The sequence below is a fragment of the Acinonyx jubatus genome, chromosome E4, assembly GCF_027475565.1.
Source record: "Acinonyx jubatus isolate Ajub_Pintada_27869175 chromosome E4, VMU_Ajub_asm_v1.0, whole genome shotgun sequence".
Lineage (NCBI taxonomy): Eukaryota > Metazoa > Chordata > Mammalia > Carnivora > Felidae > Acinonyx > Acinonyx jubatus.
This window is the reverse complement of record NC_069395.1, coordinates 54,021,882-54,041,331: the sequence shown is the minus strand read 5'-3', so window position 1 is coordinate 54,041,331 and position 19,450 is coordinate 54,021,882. Positions and strand designations below refer to the sequence as shown.

The window sequence follows — 19,450 nt, the reverse complement described above, 5'->3', positions numbered from 1 at the left end:
GGAGTTACTGCAGAAAGTGTATAAAATTGTATTTTCATTTGTCTTCAACTTGCCTTGCTCAAATTTCAAAGGGTGTCTTTTGTAACTCATGACTTGGTAAACAAATCAAGATTCACTTCGACCCTTTATAGTTTTATAGGTGATGATGTTGTATCTCTGTTGAGCCTTCCTTCCGGGCTGTGGTGTTCTATTCTCTAATCTGTTTTCATAGGGCCAGTCTTTCCCTTTGGTTCCTTACCATTTTGATTTTTTAATTATCTTTCTGCGATCCATTTCTAACTCCACTATATTCCTGGTTATGAGGCTACCAATTCTGTACAAAGAATTCCAAGTGCAAAAGCACTAGATTCTGTTTAGATCTCAATACCCTTCCAGATTACGCCCGGAATTTAGAACCAACGTCCTCCAGATACTACAATTAGAACACTTAGCCTGAGTGTACCATCTCAGGCACCTCAAACTTTATGTGTCCCATTCTTATTTTCTTATCTACTTCACCTCGAAACCTGTTCTCACTTCTGTCTTTTCATGGTACACAAATCCACTCAAGGCAGACGCCGGTCATCCTCCAGTCCCTTCCATTTCCCAACATGAGTCTACCAAGTTCTCTGACAGCCTCTCTAATCAGGCCTCTCATCTCCACACCCATCGGCCTCACACCCTTAGTCCAGACGTTCACTCTTCACTATTGCCACAGAGCTCCCCGGGCTCAGCCCGAAAACTGGTGCCAGAATTGTATTTATATATATACATATATATGCACATACATAGAGAGATATACACACTCATGAAAGTGTGTGTGGTGGAAATCTTGTCTCCCTTTTCAAAACCTCAATTTACATTGACACTGACTGCAGGATACGAGAATTCAAAGTACTCAGCACTCTCAGACCCCATACCCTCTCCCTGTAGCCCATCTATCCTGTGCTTCTGTCCACTGCCAGGATAAATCAGGTCCCCGTGCACTTTGAACATACTGTTCACTCTGGTTGGAATATCCTTCTCACCATCTTTCCACCTGAATTGAGTTGGCAGCCCCACTCTACATCATCCAACCCTCAACTCTCCGTTCCCCTCCCATATCCACAACCACCAAACCAAATATGGTCAGGTCTTGGGGGGCTCCAAATACTATACACAGTGTGACAGAGAAGAGCTGAAAAATGACAGCACGGCACATTAATTCGTCCCACTGAAACTGTTTTTGAAAGTGGCTCAAATCTGGGGAACTTTCTGCTCATTGACACAGATGTGGCTGCTTACGTGAGTTCCCTAAAGCTGATAATCACCCACCTATTCAAATAGGGCAAATGTATTAAAACATAAAAAAAAAAAAAAAGCACAATCATATACAATTCTTTACTACCTCCAACCACTGTTGCTCTGTTCCTGATGTGAACTACACAGTAACTATGAGCCAGTTCTGCCCACTCACGAGGGGTGAAATGGCCACACCCAATGCAGGATCGACGCTTTGAGCTCCACAAGTCAGTTTCCAAGATCCTTCTCTCCCCTCTGGCCAGTGTCCTTGGGACTAGGAAAGCAATCTAACTGGCCCTAAGGAAAACTACCCATTCTAATGAAACACTATTCTCATCAGTCCAAAGAGCTGAAGACACTAGTTCACAGTCCTGTTCGAGACATTTTTTGAGAAATCTATGTTCAGAGAAATACAAGCATTACTTAGTTTCTGACTTGAAATTAATTTCTAGTGAGAAGGGATGGTGCAGGGACTTGCCCCAAATGAGTTATGTCATGAGTTACCAGATATTCTGGGAGGCACCCGATGCATCTTATACTTCATCTCTGTCCCTCTTCAAGTCGTCCTAGAGATCAACCTGATACAGCAGTAATGGCGAACGTTACCGTTCCTTTGCTACGCGCCCAGAGTTCCTCAAAGCACTCATACATCTCATCTAATTATCACAATTCTAGAGGTAAATACTTCCATTCCCACTTTACAGATGAAAAACCTGAAACACAGAGCAGTTGCATAACCCAAGATCCAAGCATTTGCTCCCTCCTTAGATAAACTGGATTGCTCCCAATGACCTGTGGTTAAAGCCCAAATTCCTGAATATTCATACCCCTACTTGTTACTCAAACCTTCCTTTCCAACTTTCCCTCAAACCCCCAGAACCCTGATCTCCCATGAAACACCTTCCCACTTTTGTGCTTGTCCTAAAAAACAGACGTGGCCCAAAGGCAGCCACATGTTGCATGCAAGTGTGGCTTTTGTCCAGATTTAAATTTGGCAGAATTTACAAGTCAGATTTCACATTAAAAATCACAATTACAGCTACTGAGACTTCATTTAGAAATCATTAGATGTCATCAGAAATCTGAAGCTCTGCAGCCAGGCCTACGCTCTGACTAGAAACACTCAGCTGGAGCAGAGTAGTGATCGCCCTCCCTGGCCGGGGCCAAGCTCCATCCAGTTTTCAGCTGCCATTAGCCACACAAAGTATGACTCGTGTGACTTGTATGCCTTGCTCATATTACTGACCTGATTCCTAAAGGCCTTTGCCACCTTGCCCTAAAACCATCTTTTACTTACTTAAATCTCACCTAACCACCAAGACCAAGCTCAAATGCCATCTCCTCTAATAAATATTTCCTAGTTTCTCCAATTCAATTTGGCCTCCAGCCTCTGAATTCCCTCAGCATTCTGATTATGTATTGCGACACATCACATCCGGGTCCCAGGCAGTTAGTGTGCACGTGCCTCACTAAGAACTATGTAGAAACTCTGAGTGAGGTAAGGTTAAATAACCAATTCTGTGATCTTAGGCGACAAAATGTCACAGCATCTAGGATTCTAGGATTTGAGATCCAGATAACCAAAGGAGAGAAGTGACTTGAACACACACACATACTTTCATTCTCTTCATGTCCCTTCTGTCAGCCTTCTGCTTACAGAAAAATCATGGGACAACTTAATGGATGTGTTGTTATTTTTTTAATAGAAACCACATCACTTCCTTTGTTACAGCAATAATGAGGCAGTAATTCAAGAGGGTCCCAGAAAGCTTTTTCATCCACAAAGTAACAGAAAAACACCTTCATCACTCACGCCCCTGGTTAGCTTTTTCTTTTGATCTCTGTTCCCCCACCCACAATAGTATGTTGCTTCCAGAATAGGATTCTGCCTTCAAATCTTGTATGAGCCGGGAGATTAGTCTATCAGCTTCCCTTAAGAACCGAATGGAAGTCCCTAACTCAGCTGAGAAACCTGGACAAGTCTTCTTTGATTTCAGCCTCATCCCAAGGCCCATGAATGTTTTCTTTAAAAAGCTGCAGGCGAATGAGGTAGAAAGGGCAGAGACAAGAGATGGAAAACAGCAGAAGGGCAAAGAGGATGGCTCCCACAGCACTAATGGACAGCAGGCCTCCCAAGGCTGAAAATGCAAAAAGCAGCGTGACACCCACGTAGCTACGGGGAGTACATGCCTTCAGTTTCTTCTGCAACATGGGCCACAGGGCAAAAATCTGGATGGCAAAAGTCACCATGATGAAGGCATGCAGGGAACGGGGCAGGCGCGAGGCAAGGCAGACAGAAGCAAAGATGGCCATGTTCAAGGACAGCGTGCTGGATACAATGGCAGCATTGGCACCATAGTCAAAGAAAATGAGGTGGCCCAAAAGCATGAAGACTGACATGGCATAGATGGTGTCAGTGCTGACAGACTCCGTCAGGGTCTTCAGCACTGGGGAAAAACCGTAGGTGAAAGTAATGAAAACCAGGGCGCTCTTCAAGTCAGCCCACCGGGTCCGCCCACTCTTCTTCCGTCCTTCACCTCCATCAATGAGATCGAACAAAACATAGCCAATCAGTGAAGAGGCCAGGCCGGTCCCAAAGAGCCACTGGGGGGCCAGAAGGCCCTCATCCATATACCACCAGATGACCACAAACACACAGACGCTGCACAGCTGCTGTATCACCACGCTCGACTCGAACACCACGGCCCAGTACTGGTACTTCCGGGCGTGGATGTTTTTCCGGAGCTCTTCCAGGAAACGCCGGTCCACGTAGTTATCGGGAAACGGCTGTCGCTCGTACAGGACCTTCTGCCACTTGGCCTCCTCAGTGTCAGTTACAGGCTGGGTCCCCATTATCCTCTCCCTCAAACTCAGGCCAGCTTAGTCTCCCTCGCAGAAGTCCACATGGTTCTCGTTCCTTATAAAGTTCCGAAATAAGACCTCTCTGGAAATCCCATGCCGGGTGGTGGCTGACACTGCACCGACCTGCCTCGCTTTCAAAGGCTGCAACCCAGGCTAGGCCAAGTTCCTGGAAAAAGACACACCATGAACCTCGGAAAGCTGTGAACCGTCGGGAAGAATAGAGTTAAAGTCAAAGCAATCCAGTTTATTAGAAGTCTGAGCAACATGTGTGCGGTGGCCATTTTATAACCGTGGACATTCAACCTCTGTTCCAGATTTTAAGTTATAATCCCACGGATGATAACAGACATGTGGTAGCTAGTACGTACTGAGTGCCTACTCCGCGCCAAGTGCCTCTGGAGCTTCTTTCATTTAATCCCCGCATGCTTTCAAGTTAGCATTAGCTCCACTTTAGTTAGTAAACAAGAAAAAACCCGAGATTCAAAGTGCTTAAAGTAACTTTAGCCCAAGTTAACAGTGATAAACACTGGAGCCAGATTCAAACCAATGTCTGCCCCAAAGCCTGGGCCTCACATCACGTCTCCCTCTAAACCAGTTAGCTCAGGGGTTCAGGTATCCCCGAGGCTTCACCCAAAGCCCTCCCCGTCGCTGTATGCTTGTAGCTGCACTTAGTGCAAATTTCTAGGGATAGGATCCAGAGCTTTTATTTACGGAGTTCTCAAAGGGGGGGGGGGGGAGGGAGGGAGGGAGGGAGGGAGGGAGGAAGGAAGGAAGGAAGGAAGGAAGGAAGGAGAAAAAAAAGAAAAGAAAAAAGAAAAGAAGGTACCAAGGACTCAAAGATTCTTAATCCATTAACTGAGCGTAACATCCTTTAAAAAGTTATCACTCCACTTATAACGGAAAAACTCTTGGGAGGTTCGAAGACAGCGACCCCTTTTTCACAATGAAAACTTAAGAGTCAGAAATACCAGGGTCATGCTGCAAGTCTGCGAAGAAAATTCTTATTGCCGACCTTATTTCTTCCATAGAGCCCGCGCTAGGTTTTGCTTCACAAGCGAGACACCCTGGGAGGCCCCTCACTGCAGCAAGGACCCCGGCCCCAGGAGCTCACGGCTTCGCCCCGGCTGGAGGATCCGCGGCGCCGGAAAGGGCAACGCCCCTCCGTGGGGCCGGGGGTCGGGCAGGTGTCCCCGGGGGCGCCCCACTCCCCCTCCGGGGCCTCCCGCGCCCGCCGCCGGTGAGGATGGCGGAGGAGAAAGAGGCCCTCAAACACTGACTCCCGCTCGAAACCCACCTGCCTGCAATTCCTAGGGCTGCGCGGCCGGGAAGGGCGGCCGCCCGCCTCCTTCCCCATCCGGGGCGCCGGGGGTCGCGACGGCGGCCGAGCGCTTCCGGGTCCGCCACAGCCTCCGCGGCGAGAGCGCCCTTGACCGGCTAGAGAGACTGCGAGGTCGCTGCTGCCCCCTCCTGGCTGCTCAGAGGACCTCCCGGCTCCCCTCTGAGGACGCACCGCTCAGAGTCCAGGAAAAAGCCAGTCCCCAACAGGATTTGGCGTCCGAACAACGCCAGGGGTAGAGGCTGGGCTGGTAACGAGAGATTATAAAGCCTACTTTTACTGAGCTCCGGTTACTAAGGCCCTCAACTAGGGACTTCCCATGCATCCGTGAATTCATTGGATACATACAGGTACTGTATTAGGTGCTCCTGATACAACAGTGAATGAAGACGACAAAAATCCCTGCTCTCCTGGAGCTTTGTGTCTTGTGCATTGACCTGTAAAGTGATGATAGATCTCCTCACAGAGGACAAAATTGAGGCTCAGAGAGGTTGTGATGCGTCCAAAGCCACACAGCTGAAAAATGGGTTCGTCAAGATTAACATCCAGTTGTCTGTAGCTTCCAAGTGTGGTTCTCTCCTCTTTGCTGCCTAGAAGGAATTGGGGTGGAGGACACTGTGGCTGAAAACAGCCGGAGACTGAACGGGAGGTTGCTGATATTCAGCTGACTTCGTAGAACTCTCAGAGGATGCATAAACAAATGGAAGTAATAAAGCAGCAAAGGGATAGAGATAGTAGAATACAAGATATAGGGGGCACCAAAGTCAGAAAACGCGAATCCACTTACTGCTGTGTGACTTGGCAAATCATAATGCCTGAGCTCTGATTTTCTTCATCTGTAAAGTGGAGATAACACTATTTACTCTTGGAGACTTTACGGGAGACTCAAAAGACTCAAATATAAATCATAAAAAATGTTTTGGAAAGTGCTGGCATTTGTAGAGCTGCCATTGGCCGACTTTGGTCCTGGTTTTGATGGCAATGCTCAAACGCAATAAATTCTGCAAACTGATCTCTTTCCATTTCCCTCCAGGTTTCTGTGCCAAAATTTGACAAGATCCCTTGGCTTAGTGAGGCCAGCCGCAGCAACAAGCCACTGGTGCTCAGCCTTCCCAAAAGGTAACAGCACAGCCCCTGAGGGCAAAGGTTTCAACAAAGTCCTCACGGAAGGTGATTGCTGGGGCAGTTCTCAGAGGGACAAATCTGGTCGGTTGAGAAACCCAAATTGAGAGCTCTAAAACCAGAGATGGCCTGGGTTTCTCAGACAAAAGTGGGCACTGAGGATAGTCTTGGCAGGGGGACGAGCTCTTAATTAACCTCCCTCTCTGCAACCATCACGCAGCAATACGGAAGAATTTTGCCCGTGGATAGCGTTCTCCACACACTTCCCTCCCCCTCGGCATCTTACTTTTTCTCCTCAGCTTTCGTTTGGAATTTTCTAATTTTAACCGCCAAAAGTCTAGAACCATAAATTCCTGTCTTTGTAGAGTAGCAGCTGCCTGTGTAGCACTTTGAGACACTCTCCAATCTCACCAAGCCTGACACGTCCCAACAAACTGCTATGGAACATGTTTCTCTTTTTCGAAATAGGAGGTGCCTGTGTGTTAGCAGCATGTCAGTGCTGACACGCGGAATGAGTGGGCTTCCTCACTCCTCCTGCATTTTTGGTCCCTGGGTGTGGTGATATACCCAGCTCTGGGGAGGGGAAGGGGGAGTGTGAGGCAATGTGGGGCTGAATAGTGAACAGGAGCAATCAGAGGGAGAGTAAGGAGAGAGCAGGTCAGGAGGCAACTTCGAAAGCACTTCGTAGGTGAAGAGGGCCGGCTCTCTGGCACGTGCAACAGTTGGCTAGGAAGGTTGGAGTCTCGAAAGGAGTTTTTCCTCCTGTTGGTAAGGATAAGCCATCTGGGTCGCTTCCAGCCCAGATAAGCGACCGCCATGAGGGACATTCTCCCCACATCCCCTGTTCAATAACATGTACCTTTGCTTTATCTGCTGCCCTTTTTCAAAGCCACACTCTCCACAAAGAAACAGATGTGTGTGTTTTCAGAGCACCTATGGAGTGCTTGTTCCGATCTGCTATTTTTACTTTGTATCTAAACTCTAGCTCGTGTCTTGCTCATGTGAAATGGCCCGTGTTTGACATCTGATTAGGGTAGCAGTCCACCATTTCCATCCCACCCTCCTCCTTGTTCTCATTAGACCTGCCCCTGCAGCCAGAGGTAAAGCCTCCCTGGCGGGGCTCTGTCACCCCAGCTGTCTTAGTCCCTGACTATACAGTTTGGGGTACCTACAGGGGTAGGGGACAGGAAGGGGGCTTGAAAAAGGCAGACCCAGAATACAGCTGTGTACCCCCAGGGCCTGTTCCCTTTCACAGCCGGGTCCTGGAGTGTCAGAAGGGCCAGACTATTGGCAGCCAGCTGGGAAGGGAAGGGAAGGGTCAGTTTTCCCTCCGGCCAGCTAACCTCAAACTAGTCACAGGGAAAAATGACCTAAGCGGTCAGCGAAGCTCTACTCATTTCTAAACTGGGAGTATTTGGGCAGCAATCTCAGCCCTTTGGAAGAGAAATGATGCTTCCCCACCTCCAAAGACGCTGACTGGACAACAGCGGTGTGGTGCCCTGAGCCTTCAGGAAGACAACAGGAATACAAAGTCTTTGAAAGGATGGTTGGTTTGAGTAGCACCAAACAATTCTTCAAGATCAGCAACTCTTTCTCTGGCTAAAGCCCTGGGTTCCAAGCTGTTTATTTCCAGCAAAACCCTCTTCTAAGATCTCGGTAAGAAAGTTACACATGTGCTTTAAGTATTAACCTACTTTGGGACGAGCAGTTCTAACATGGAACAGCCTAAAAAAGAGGCAGAAACAGCTAGCAAAATGTACTCTGCGCACCCCCATCCGCAAACTCCTGAAACGCACCTGCAGGGCTGCAGAGGGTGAGGCCCGGCTCCCCGCACCAGTGCCTGACCTGAAGCCAAACTCATCATGAGTCTCGAGAGCCCTCAGGTCACACTGAGGCCCTACTTCTTTGAGATTGAGTGTTAAAGCAGTTCTAAGGTGTCTCTTGGTCAGCATTTGCGTGTCATGCTCAAGCCCGGCTGTTCACAAATCAAACAAAAGGCAGCAAAGGAGCTGGGTCAGACCCACCTCCCCTGCTCTCCCAGGGCCCAGGGTGAGGAGAAATGAAACCATAAATGCCTCGGGGACCCCAAACTCCTTTCACGTGCCCGTGTTATAAATGAACAATGAACAATGAACAATGAAATCTTTCCTCATTAGAGAGGAGAGGTGTTCCTGGCATTCCGAGTTTCCATTTCTGGAATGCCAGGGGCATGCACAGCGCTGCATATACAGGCAGTTTATGATGTGCAGGCCCCCTGCTGGCCTTGGCCTCTTACACTGTAATAAAGTGAACCACAACAGCCGCGAGGCAGGTCACACCTGTGAAGAGAACAGATACTATCCCTGCAGCTTCACGGCTTCACCCCCTGACTAGAAAGAAAGAATGTTCCAGAGCGGTTGAAGGAAGAATATGTTCCACGGGAAGAAATGAGTGGATTCAGCATCCAGGGACACAGACTCCAAGGAAGCAGTCCAGGCATGAAAAAACCCTGCACTTCTCATGAATAACTTTTCCATAGGTCTTTTCAAGAAGGAGATCTGGGGGCATTTCACCCATTACACATCTGCTTTGCTGAACAATTTTTTAAAGCATTTCATTTCATTTCATAGAGAGAGCAAGTGTGAGTGGGGGAAAGGGGTAGAGGGAGAGAGAGAGAGAAAATCTTAAGCAGTCTTCATGCCCAGAGCAGAGCCGATGCAGGGCAGGATCCCAAAACCCATGACCTGAGCCTAAATCAACAATTGGACACTTGGGACGCCTGGGTGGCTCAGTCGGTTAAGCGTCCAACTTCAGCTTAGGTAATGATGGGTCTGTGGGTTGAAGCCTCTCGTCAGGCTCTGTGCTGACAGCTCGGAGCCTGGAGCCTGCTTCAGATTCTGTGTCTCCCTCTCCCTCTGCCCCTCCACCACTTGCGCTCTGTCTCTCTCTCAAATGTAAATAAATATTAAAAAAAATTTTTTAAAGAATTGGACACCCAACTGACTGAGCTACCCATATGCCCTGAACAATTTTTTTCTGCCTTAATTTGTACACTGTCTCTGACAATCCACAAGTGGCATTGGTTAGTTCAATACAAACAGGACAGAGAAGCCAGAGTGACTTAAAAGGGCAAGTCCATCTTTTAAAAGCTGCCAACTGGCCTGCACCCTTTAGGACTGGGATGGAAAACAACTTCCCAGGGAGTCCCTTGGTTTATCTCAGTTGGAAAGGAAAAAAGTGTCCTTTATTCTTCAAGTTTCTTCTGGCTGGTCTGAGACTCCAATTGACATAAGACATATTAACAAGAGAAAATCAAACTTAATTTTTTACATTCAGGAACCCACATGAGATTCCAAAGACAGGCCAAATGAGGTATATATGTCATCCTGAACCAAGGAGAAGGAGGCAGGGGTTGGGGATTTCAAAGGGAAGAAAGACAATTCATAGGAAGAATGGAAAGAGTAAATGTTTAGTAAACAAATGTTTGAGGGGCCGTCCAGAAACCATGGGACACGGAGATGAATTTTAACAGACTTTGCCAAGTTCCTGCCTGTCTACCTCCCTTAGTTCATATTATACTGTAGGTATCTATGGTGACTGTGCTCTTCCTGGAGCAGGGTCTCTATCTAAACTCTTTTAGGCGCTTAGGGGGAAAGTCAAAGTTTCTTCCTGAGTCTTTTGGGCCTTGACTGTTATCAGCTCAAAATAATCTACGGGCCAAAGTGGCACATTTTGGGGCTGCTCATTTGGACCCCGGCATCTCTGAAACAACCAACGGCTTGACTCTTCAAACCAGAGACTATGATCTAACTAGCTCTTGTTTTGATTACTTCAGATCTCCTCACGCCTCTGCATTTCTGGTTTCATCTAAGAAGGATACGCATTTGCCTATTTTGTTTCAAGTTCCAGATGTCTTATCTAAGGTACTCAATTTTTTTTTAATTGAAAAGAAACCCTTAGTGGTTCTAGGATGACATAGAATGTAAATGTAAAGGCATTTCCTGTGTCCTTAGCAGATCGTAAGCCTGGAATGTCATCACTGTCCCATAGATATTTGCCAAATGAAACAAATAAGCACCACCCACTGACCCCACCTTAAGTGAACCAGCACTGAGAATAAAGGTTACAATCATCAAAAAGCAGCGGCGGGGGGCAAATCCTATTGAGAAATATGCCCTGAGGCCTTCAGGACTTCTCAGCTGGTGTCCAGAGCCAGTCCCAGCGTCTGGAGCCTCCCATCACCGCCCTGGATCCCTCATGTGTCCCACCTACAACAACCTACACCCGTGGACTTTCATATTGTCCTCATGGCCCCTCCACCTCACAGAAATCAACTATGACCGGCTGCCAGGCGACACTCCTATATGCCACCACCCAGAGGGTTCCTATCTTAAAGATGCGGGTGAAGTCAGCGGCGCCCTGAGACCCAGGGAGAGAGCTCCCCTGGCGTCCCAACAGTTTCTCAGCTGAAAAGTACACGTACCCACGGGGCGGCTGCTAGCTTGCCAGGGCGGGATTCCTGAGCACTTGGCACAGTGCCCCACTCGTGGTGACGCGCACCCTGGTGACAGCTCCGCTCTGCGAGCCACCATTGGGTCGGCCCTCGAGTCAAGAGGTAGACAGCTGCTTACGGAGTTATGTGGTTGAGCGCAGATAGGGAGAGGAGTGAGTCAGATACGGCCTCCGCGAACGGTGCGTGGACGGCACAGGTGCACGGCCGCCAGCAGAGTTGGGCAAAGTCCCCGAGAGGCGAGGCGAGGCGGTGGGAGGGAAAGGAGGGGTGAGCCGACAGCGCCAGGGAGTGGTTCCAGAGGAAGTGGCGTCCGCATGCGATCTGGAAGGTACTTCCACAGTGGAGGGAAGCGCCCGGGGAGCAAAGACGCGGGGCCTGAGCGTGCAGAAGGGCTTGTAAACGTCAAGGAATCAGGCCGCAGCGGCGGGCTTGCAGGGAAGGGAACCAAGCAGACGGGTGGGCCCAGCGGGAGGGCAGCGGGGCCCAGGGCGAGGAGCAGCGAGGAGACGTTGCAGGTTTTAGGCGCGGGACCGACAGGTACAGGGCTGTGCTTGAGAGTCACTGCACTAATCCCCCAACACGCTAGACAGGCATGTAGGTACGAGTGACCCCATGACATGCGCCGGGGGTTCTGAGCGGGGACAGGATCCACCTGACAATTGCTGCAGAACCGGCAAAAAGCCTTCCAGTCACTGTCTCTTTGAACCTCTGATGTAGACAGGCTTTCTCCAGCCACCGAGCGCCTCCTCATCCCACGTTTGCTCTGAGTCTCTTCCGAGGCTTTAAGACTCTAAGCCCCAGACCCGCTGGCCGGGAAAGGCGGGAGAGGAAGGCGTTGATAACGACCGGGGGCAGGTGGGAGGCCAATCTTCTGCAGGGCTTAGAATTTCGTGCCAGCAGTACTCAGAAGTGTCCCCTAGAGGGCAGGCAAGAGCAGGCTGAGCCAAGAAGGCCGGTCTCAGGCAGCCCTGGGGGTTCACAAATCCATCACTCCTGCGGGGAAAGCAAAACGCCACCGCTGCTCCCGCTCTCCTGTGTCTGCGTGTGAAACACAGTTGCCAGTTGCCCCTACAGATTAGAAAGGCAAGTAGGTGTAGGGAAGACAAATTGGACCTTTTGCCGTTTTAGGGGTTTTGGCTGCGCCTGAGAGTTAAGTTGATAGGAGAAAAGCATATAAATCTATTTAATATACGTTTTACGTGACACAGGAGACCTCACAAGGAAATGAAGACCCAAAGAAGTGGCAAAACCTGAATGTCTTGTGCTGTGTTGAACAGAGAGAGCCAAACGCGGGAAAGTACCTAAAATAGACGGGGAGGCTAAAGGAAGATAAAAATTATTTCAACGAGGTCTGTGTGCACAGGATTGTACAGAGTTGGCCACCACCACGAGGGGGGGGGGGCAGCACGTGTCCCCTGTGAGGTGAACCCGGGCTCAGCCCGTAGCTGCTCCTTTCTGGAAAGAAAGTATCTGGTGGGAGTGGAATGCCCTGTGGACACTCTATCGCTTCTTTTATCCTCTAAATCAGGGACCCGCCAGGAGGCTGCGGTGGCCTTACAGCCAACTAGGGGACCTGGCCTCTGGGCACAGGTGCAAAGGTCCTGCCAACTGGCTCCCTTCTTCTTCCAGTCACAGGTCAAAGGGCAGAACTCTGAACATCCACACTCCAAGTGGCCTTCCTGCCCTGCCCAGGAGCAGTCCTGGAGCAGATGCCGTGGTCTGTGTGTCTGGAGCAGTTCTCACTAAAGAGAGACAGAAAGGAAACAGAGGCTCAGAGACTGAAAGACCCGGGAAGAGGAAGACAAACAGCAAAACAGAAACAGAGGTAGGGAGGGGAACAAAATACCAGAAAAAGGAACCACAAGAGGAGAGGCAGAGCTAATAAAGAAGAAAAGTAGAAAATGAACACAAAGAAAGCAGCCTCCACACGGCCCCATGTACACATTCCCCGTGGAGCGGGGTCTTTACAAGGCACGACTTTCACCTGCCATTTGCAGGCATCCACTCGTGACTCCTCCTGGTGCCGTGGGCAGCCAAGCGTATTCCAGTAGCTGGACAACTGAGGCCGAGAGGTCCTTGCTCAGAGCTCCCCGCAAGGCAGAGCAGACGGATCGGGCCATCTGGGGACTCCAGCTGGGGTCCCCCTGGGACCCCTTGGCCTACTTGCTGGGCTGGGTGTCACCGAGCTCAAGTTCTTGGTTACCAATGGAGCAGAAAATGCCACCCCAGTCTCTCCTCGCCTACCCCCCCACTCCCTGTCTCCTCTCTTTGATCTGGGTTTGCTGTTCTAGCCTAATGAGTCCGAGTCCAGACAAGAGCAGTATCTCTTTTGCTTTTAGCGGATCTGTGACAAAAAGCCCCCGTTAAAGACACTGTAGCAGCAGAGACTCAGCTGGGAGAATGTATAGGAGGGCAACTTACGGTTTTCTTACCACCAAGGACTCGTTTGAGTGTTTCTTTCTCACTGAATCTTAAATTTTGAAAGCTTGTGATCACCACGGAAACTACTTTGCATACTCCTAGGTCCTTTTCCTCTTTATATTGATCAAGCACATGTAACAACAAAAAATGATTTTAAAAATGACACCACTGACCTGAAATAAAACCCAAAATTAGTAAGTCTGGACAGTAGGTGCACAGTTGTTGACAATATTTCATGTATGTTTGAAATGTTTGCTAGTCAACCATATGGGTGTTTTAAAAACCATATTCAGCTTTATTTTGGGGGCGCCTGGGTGGCTCAGTCAGTTGAGCGTCCCACTTTGGCTCAGGTCATGATCTCGCAGTCTGTGAGTTCGAGCCCCATGTCAGGCTCTGTGCTGACAGCTCAGAGCCTGGAGCCTGCTTCGGATTCTGTGTCTCCCTCTCTCTCTGACCCTCTCCCGCTCATGCTCTGTCTCTCTCTCTCTGTCAAAAATAAATAAACATTAAAAAAATTAAAAAAAAAACATATTCAGCTTTATTCTCTAATTGAGATGGCTGTTATTATCAGATAGCAGGAAAATGTGTAATTATCATAGGTTTTTTTTTAATATTGAAAATACCTCTCTGATCATCACCTTTTTCAAAGAGATATAGGAATAATTATGCCCTCATATGGATCCTAAGAGTCCACTTTCTCCCTGAGGAAAGATGGTCTTCATTTGACCCTTTATCTAAGGAAATTCTGACTTACTGAAACTAAATACATGGGCTGACAAGTCTCTTAACCCTTCTGGACCACAATTTCCTCACTGCATCCATTGAAAGAGTTGAACTAGAGGTGACCAATGAGGTGTCTCTCATTTAAGGCAAGAGCAGAAAGGAGAAAAGGAACAGAGGTGTCAAAAGGCAGGAAGGTTGGAGGCAAATTTGTCAGTGCTCCTCAGACATGCTTCTGATAGCTGTTTCTAAAATGACCATCCGGTGCTTACATTTTTGGTTTTTGTTATGTGGAGAGGTGTGTGTGTGTGTGTGTGTGTGTGTGTGTGTGTGTGTGTGTGTGACACACACAGAGAGAGGGAGAGAGAGAGAGAGGTGGAGAGAGGGAAAGGAAGGGAAACATACTTCCCTGTTTCTTTATCAAAGATTCAAGGAGGCCAAGGACTTGGGGGATGAGCCAGAGCTTAGGAAACTCACCAGATATTAACCTCCAATATCAGGATGTGTCCGGTTGTGAAATGGGAAGCGGGGCTTCTGGGCCCCAACCCAAGGGTGCTTCATTCCTCAGCCGGGCTACAGAAGGTTGCTCTCACTTTCTCATCACAGCTTCCATCTGCTATCCTGGGGACAGCTGCCTGGAAAATGAGAACCCCATTAACATTTCAGAGCTGCTTTTCTTGGTGGCTCTGACTCCACAGATGACATAACCAGGGGCCTGTGCTCCAAACCACCAGACAATTCACTCTCCAGTCCTGCTACTGCTGCTGAGCTGGCCTTAAGGAGACCAAGAGTGAGAAGCAGATGCTACAGAAGCTTCCAGGGCTAGGAAGGAAAGCAAGGCAGGAAGGAGGAAGCTGGGGCCTACAGGGCATGGAATCCCAAATTGTTTGGGATTCGAAAACAAGGAAGTTTTCGACTTCCTTGTACACACATATGTGTATGTATAGGTGATACTTTAAAACGCTTACAGTGATTCATCCATTCAACCAGCCTGTGTTGAATGCCTACTGTGTGCCAGATTCTGTGATGGGCTCTAGGGATGCAAAGATCTTTGACACATGTTTTTGCTTTTCAAGAACTCTCAGCCTGGTGGAGGAAATAAGCCTATTAAAAAAAATAAGCAGAAGAAAGAAAGAAAGAAAGAAAGAAAGAAAGAAAGAAAGAAAGAATAACAGTACAAAATGCAACAAAAAAGCAAATATGCACCCAACTTGGAGTGCATGGGTGGCTCAGTCAGTTGAGTGTCCAACTCTTAATTTCGGCTCAGGTCATGATCTTATGGTTTGTGAGATCAAGTCCCACGTCGGGCTCTGCACTGACAGCACGGAGCCTTCTTGGGATTCTCTCTCTCAAAATAAATTTTAAAACATAAAAAAAAAAAAAGCTATATCAAGTCTGTGACGGAATCAGAAAGGCAAGCACCCAACTCAGATTAGGGTATGCAAAATGGTAAGAGGGTCAGGAGAAGGACTTTCTGAGAAAGAAACACCAAAGCTATGTCTTAATGGATGAGGAGCTAACAAGGCTGGGCAGGACAATATATAAACCATTTTGTCTTCAGATTCTAGGGGATGACAGTCATCATGGTTATGGAACTCTGCAGTCACATCTGCAGTTGTCATTAACCTGGCAAGACCCTGCTATGCACCTTCGAGATCTCTCAAATATGTTTGTTGCTTGATTTGCGATGAACTCTAATGTAGAAGCCAGAAGTCTCGAAAAGGGGAAGGAATGTCCTGTGGGAAAGACAAGAGTCTGCTTATAACGCCACCAAAAACAAACCTGCCCAAGGATTCTCCCTTTCCCATGCCCACCTGTGCATACTTCCTTAACCCTTTAAGAGCAAATGCCACTTCTTGAAGCCTTTCCCCGTTCCTGCTATGGGACGTGGTCTCTCTTTTCTGAAGGCCCAGGAGTATCATCGCTGCTTCTGTGATATCTAGTGCGTCCAACCTTGGATCACAGCTTCAGAGATGCGTCTGAGTCTCAGAACTCACAGATGGGAGGGAGGGAAGGAGGAGCCCCCAGAGGTACCACCCCCAGGGTCTCAGGGAAGATCTGGCAGAAGGTGGAATCTGCCAGAAGCCCAGAAGTCTCTGTGTCTCTGGCCTCTCTCACTCCCCACTCCCCATACCAGACAGCAGTCCACTCTCAGCTAGCCTCAGTTCCCCAAACCAATCTGCTAGGTCATTCTTCCCTGCTGTTGTGGTGTTTCCTGGGTTGGAATGCCCTCCCCACACCTTGTTCACCCACCAACACCTACCCAAGAATTGCCTGCTCCTTTAGCCCGTCTCAGCCCTTCCCTCTATGCCCCACCCCAACCCCATCCAGGTGAGCTCTATGGCTTTTTTCAGTTTCACTGTGGCCTCAACATATTTGTCACCACACCCTCCACACCGTGTGCTTCCTTGAACACAGTCTGCAGAGTGGTAAGCCCCTTGAAGTCAGAAGCTGTGTGTTATTTGCTTCAGGGACCCCGGTACCTAACGAATGGACAAATGAATGAATTTGTATTTTTCCCTGGCCTTCCTTAGGGCCAGAAAATGTCTTATTCATCTTTGTGGCCCCAGCCCAGCACCCTCCACAGGGTGGCCTCACAATAAATGTCTGTTGTTGAATGAATGAATCGAGTTGTTCACACTCATGCTTTAACATACCAACCCACAACATTGTAATACTCAGTTGATTCTTTTTAAATGGCCTATAAAAATGAAATGTATTTTAAATATTTGTCAAAAGAATCCAACTTTGTCCCTAGTTTTCAGTCCTCAAACCTTCAGTAATAATGCCTTGTCCAAACGCTTTATGTCTCTCAGAGGACGAAGCTACTTGTGGACCAGTCCACTGAGGGTCTTAGGAGCGCACCCCAGGTACCCCCCTATGCTGCATAGGTGTATTCCTCCTCTTCCCATTTCCTATCCCTCCCGGCAGCAGGAAGGGGTCAGGGCACGGTGTACACACACGTACTAACAGGTCAACAGACAATCAAATGACAGGAAAGGGTGTTAATTCATAGTCATTTTCTGTTTGTCCCTGTGACCCCTCTCCCCCATATTATACACGTTCTATGAACCTGCCTCGTGACTCTGAGGTCAGTGTGAGCGAAAAAGGGTAAGCTGTGCCTATACTACTGTATGCAGGGGTCCTGAGGTCACTGACTAGTCTGTGGCTCACCCCCCTGCCTCAACTCTTTCTGAACCTACCAGCTGCAGCCAAGCCTGGACTCCGTGTCCACCCGGGATGGGGCTGAGACCAGAGACTCCCTCTCTGTTTTATGGAAGGAATAACTGTTACCTCTCTTACTCCTCCACCCCTTTCCCCTTCTTTGTTGCCCCAGATACCCCCACCATTTCCTTACCTCTCTCTGTTTCTCTCTCTCCTCAGGCCAGGAGGGACAAGAGTAACCCCATGCTGATCAGAAGCAAGCAGCTATGCTCCACATGTCAAGAAATAAAAATGGTAGGTCAGTGGGATGACAGAAGGAGCTGGGGCATCCCAGGGCACAGCAATACCCCTTCCCCACCAGAGCCCAGTGATGCGAGACCATGCTTTTTGCAGGGAAGGCCTTGATAAGGGCTGCAAATAAGTACCTGTTGGCCCTGGGGGTACTATTACCTGACATGATATGATAAACCCTCCCCATTTTCAACAAACCAAAAGATAAATTAAGGCAGATGAGTCAGAGGGAAAGAGATGAGTTGAGTCACTTTACTTTGAGATCCTAAGGTAATCTCACACCTATAGTGGTTCAGGAGATTATGGAACTTCTCCCCCCTCAAATTTCCCCAACACAACACAACATAACACAACACAACACACACACATACACAATCTGCCTCTACCATTACAGTCATGAAAGAAGCAGCTTAATCTTTGGGTCTATCAGTTCAACCAGCACCTCAGCATAAAGGCTAAGGAGAGATTCTATAGTAGTTTCTAGCTAGTGGGAGGTGTCTGTAACTGGGGATGCAGAATGGTGGGGAATGAAGGAGTATTAAGAAAAGAAAGAGGAGGGGCGCCTGGGTGGCTCAGTCCATTAAGCATCTGACTCTTGATTTCGGCTCAGGTCATGATCTGATGGTGCGTGAGTTCCAGCCCTGAGTCAGGCTAACACGCTGACAGTGCAGATCCTGCTTGGGATTCTCCCTCTCCCTCTCTCTCTGCCCCTCCCCCCCAACAAAAATAAACTTAAAAAATCTTTTTAATTAAAAAGAAAAGAAAGAGGACAGCAAGGGGAAATGGAGGACACAAGGACAAAGCCCTACCATCTGTCAGAGCTGCCGCAGAAAGAGGCCCGTGTCCGCACCATGTCCACACGGATGCCATACAGGTCAGAGTTAGGACTTGGGTCTGTTTAAGGGTTAGGGTTAGGGCCAGTCCGGCTTGGGTCAAAGGTTAATTTTACTAAATGGTTAGGTTTAGGGTAGGAGTTGAGCAGGGTCTCTACAATTCTGATATCCGATGATTCTCCTTTGACTCTGGGCTGATGTGCAACAAGAGGAAGGGCCAGGAAGTGGAAGACAAACAGGTGACAGGTGACAGGCTCCTTCGACATGTTAATGGCGAAAGTGCTTTGACTACTGGGATATGAAAGAGACCGGCAGTTTTGTGAAATTTTTGTGTGGGATTCGGAAATGTAACTGAGCTACCAACAGAAGTGTATCTGAATGTTACAATCTGTGTTCATGTTCTACTTCATGAGGATCACAGTGTTCAATGCTAGCACCATCAGAATCTGGGAGACTGGGATTGGGACTTCTCCTGGTTTTATTCCTGGAATCACTGTGTCCACATTTAGAATGCACTGACCCTGGGGCCCCAGCCGGCTTGGCCAGCTGGCTCACTTGGAACTTCGGCACTGTTCTCTTTCTCAAGACCTCTTTGACCTGTGCCCTTGCCCGGACCTGACTGGAGTAGAACCAAATGCTGTGGTTTTACCGTTTGCTGCAGATCCCCAAAAGAAGGACCTCAAACACGAAAATCAGAACCAGTGCATGCACATCTGGTGGGAAACTATAGAAAGTTAGAAAATGAGCATGAAATATCCCTGCTTCACTATGTGCAATAGAGCCTCAACCTCCTCCTGGGGTTGGGGGTACTGCATAGCTGCTGGAGTCACTGAGACCCCCACCCTCCTTTCTCAGGAGGGGGTTGGACGTAGTTGCTGGGGTAGATAGAGAAACAGTCCTAGAAATAGAAGCAACTTCCTTGACCTGATAAAGTGCATCTCTGGAAGC

At 48.5% G+C, this 19,450-nt stretch overlaps 2 protein-coding genes across 15 annotated transcripts in view; one reads left to right on the top strand and one right to left on the bottom strand.

The window, feature by feature from the left end:
* Window positions 1-19,450, top strand: part of CE4H1orf105 (chromosome E4 C1orf105 homolog) — a 56,765-nt gene that overhangs the window by 7,479 nt on the left and 29,836 nt on the right. For 2 of the 14 annotated variants that reach the window (XM_053208930.1, XM_053208934.1), the window contains exons 1-4: window positions 10,497-11,400; window positions 12,702-12,897; window positions 17,598-17,672; window positions 18,427-18,543. In XM_053208930.1, the coding sequence (XP_053064905.1) occupies window positions 11,387-11,400; window positions 12,702-12,897; window positions 17,598-17,672; window positions 18,427-18,543 (402 nt within the window). In that variant the 5' untranslated portion in view covers window positions 10,497-11,386. The other 12 variants (XM_027046385.2, XM_015077805.3, XM_053208931.1 and 9 more) reach the window with 11 other exon arrangements.
* Window positions 2,941-5,568, bottom strand: PIGC (phosphatidylinositol glycan anchor biosynthesis class C). The gene is made up of 2 exons (XM_027046381.2): window positions 5,417-5,568; window positions 2,941-4,288 (listed from the first exon to the last, which is right to left on the bottom strand). The coding sequence occupies exon 2, from the start codon at window positions 4,111-4,113 to the stop codon at window positions 3,220-3,222; it is 894 nt and encodes a 297-aa protein (XP_026902182.1). The 5' UTR covers window positions 4,114-4,288; window positions 5,417-5,568; the 3' UTR covers window positions 2,941-3,219.

What these genes read in the sequence shown, in the direction of transcription:
- PIGC (XM_027046381.2), bottom strand. Translation starts at nt 4,113, where the DNA reads ATGGGGACCCAGCCTGTAACTGACACTGAGGAGGCCAAGTGGCAGAAG.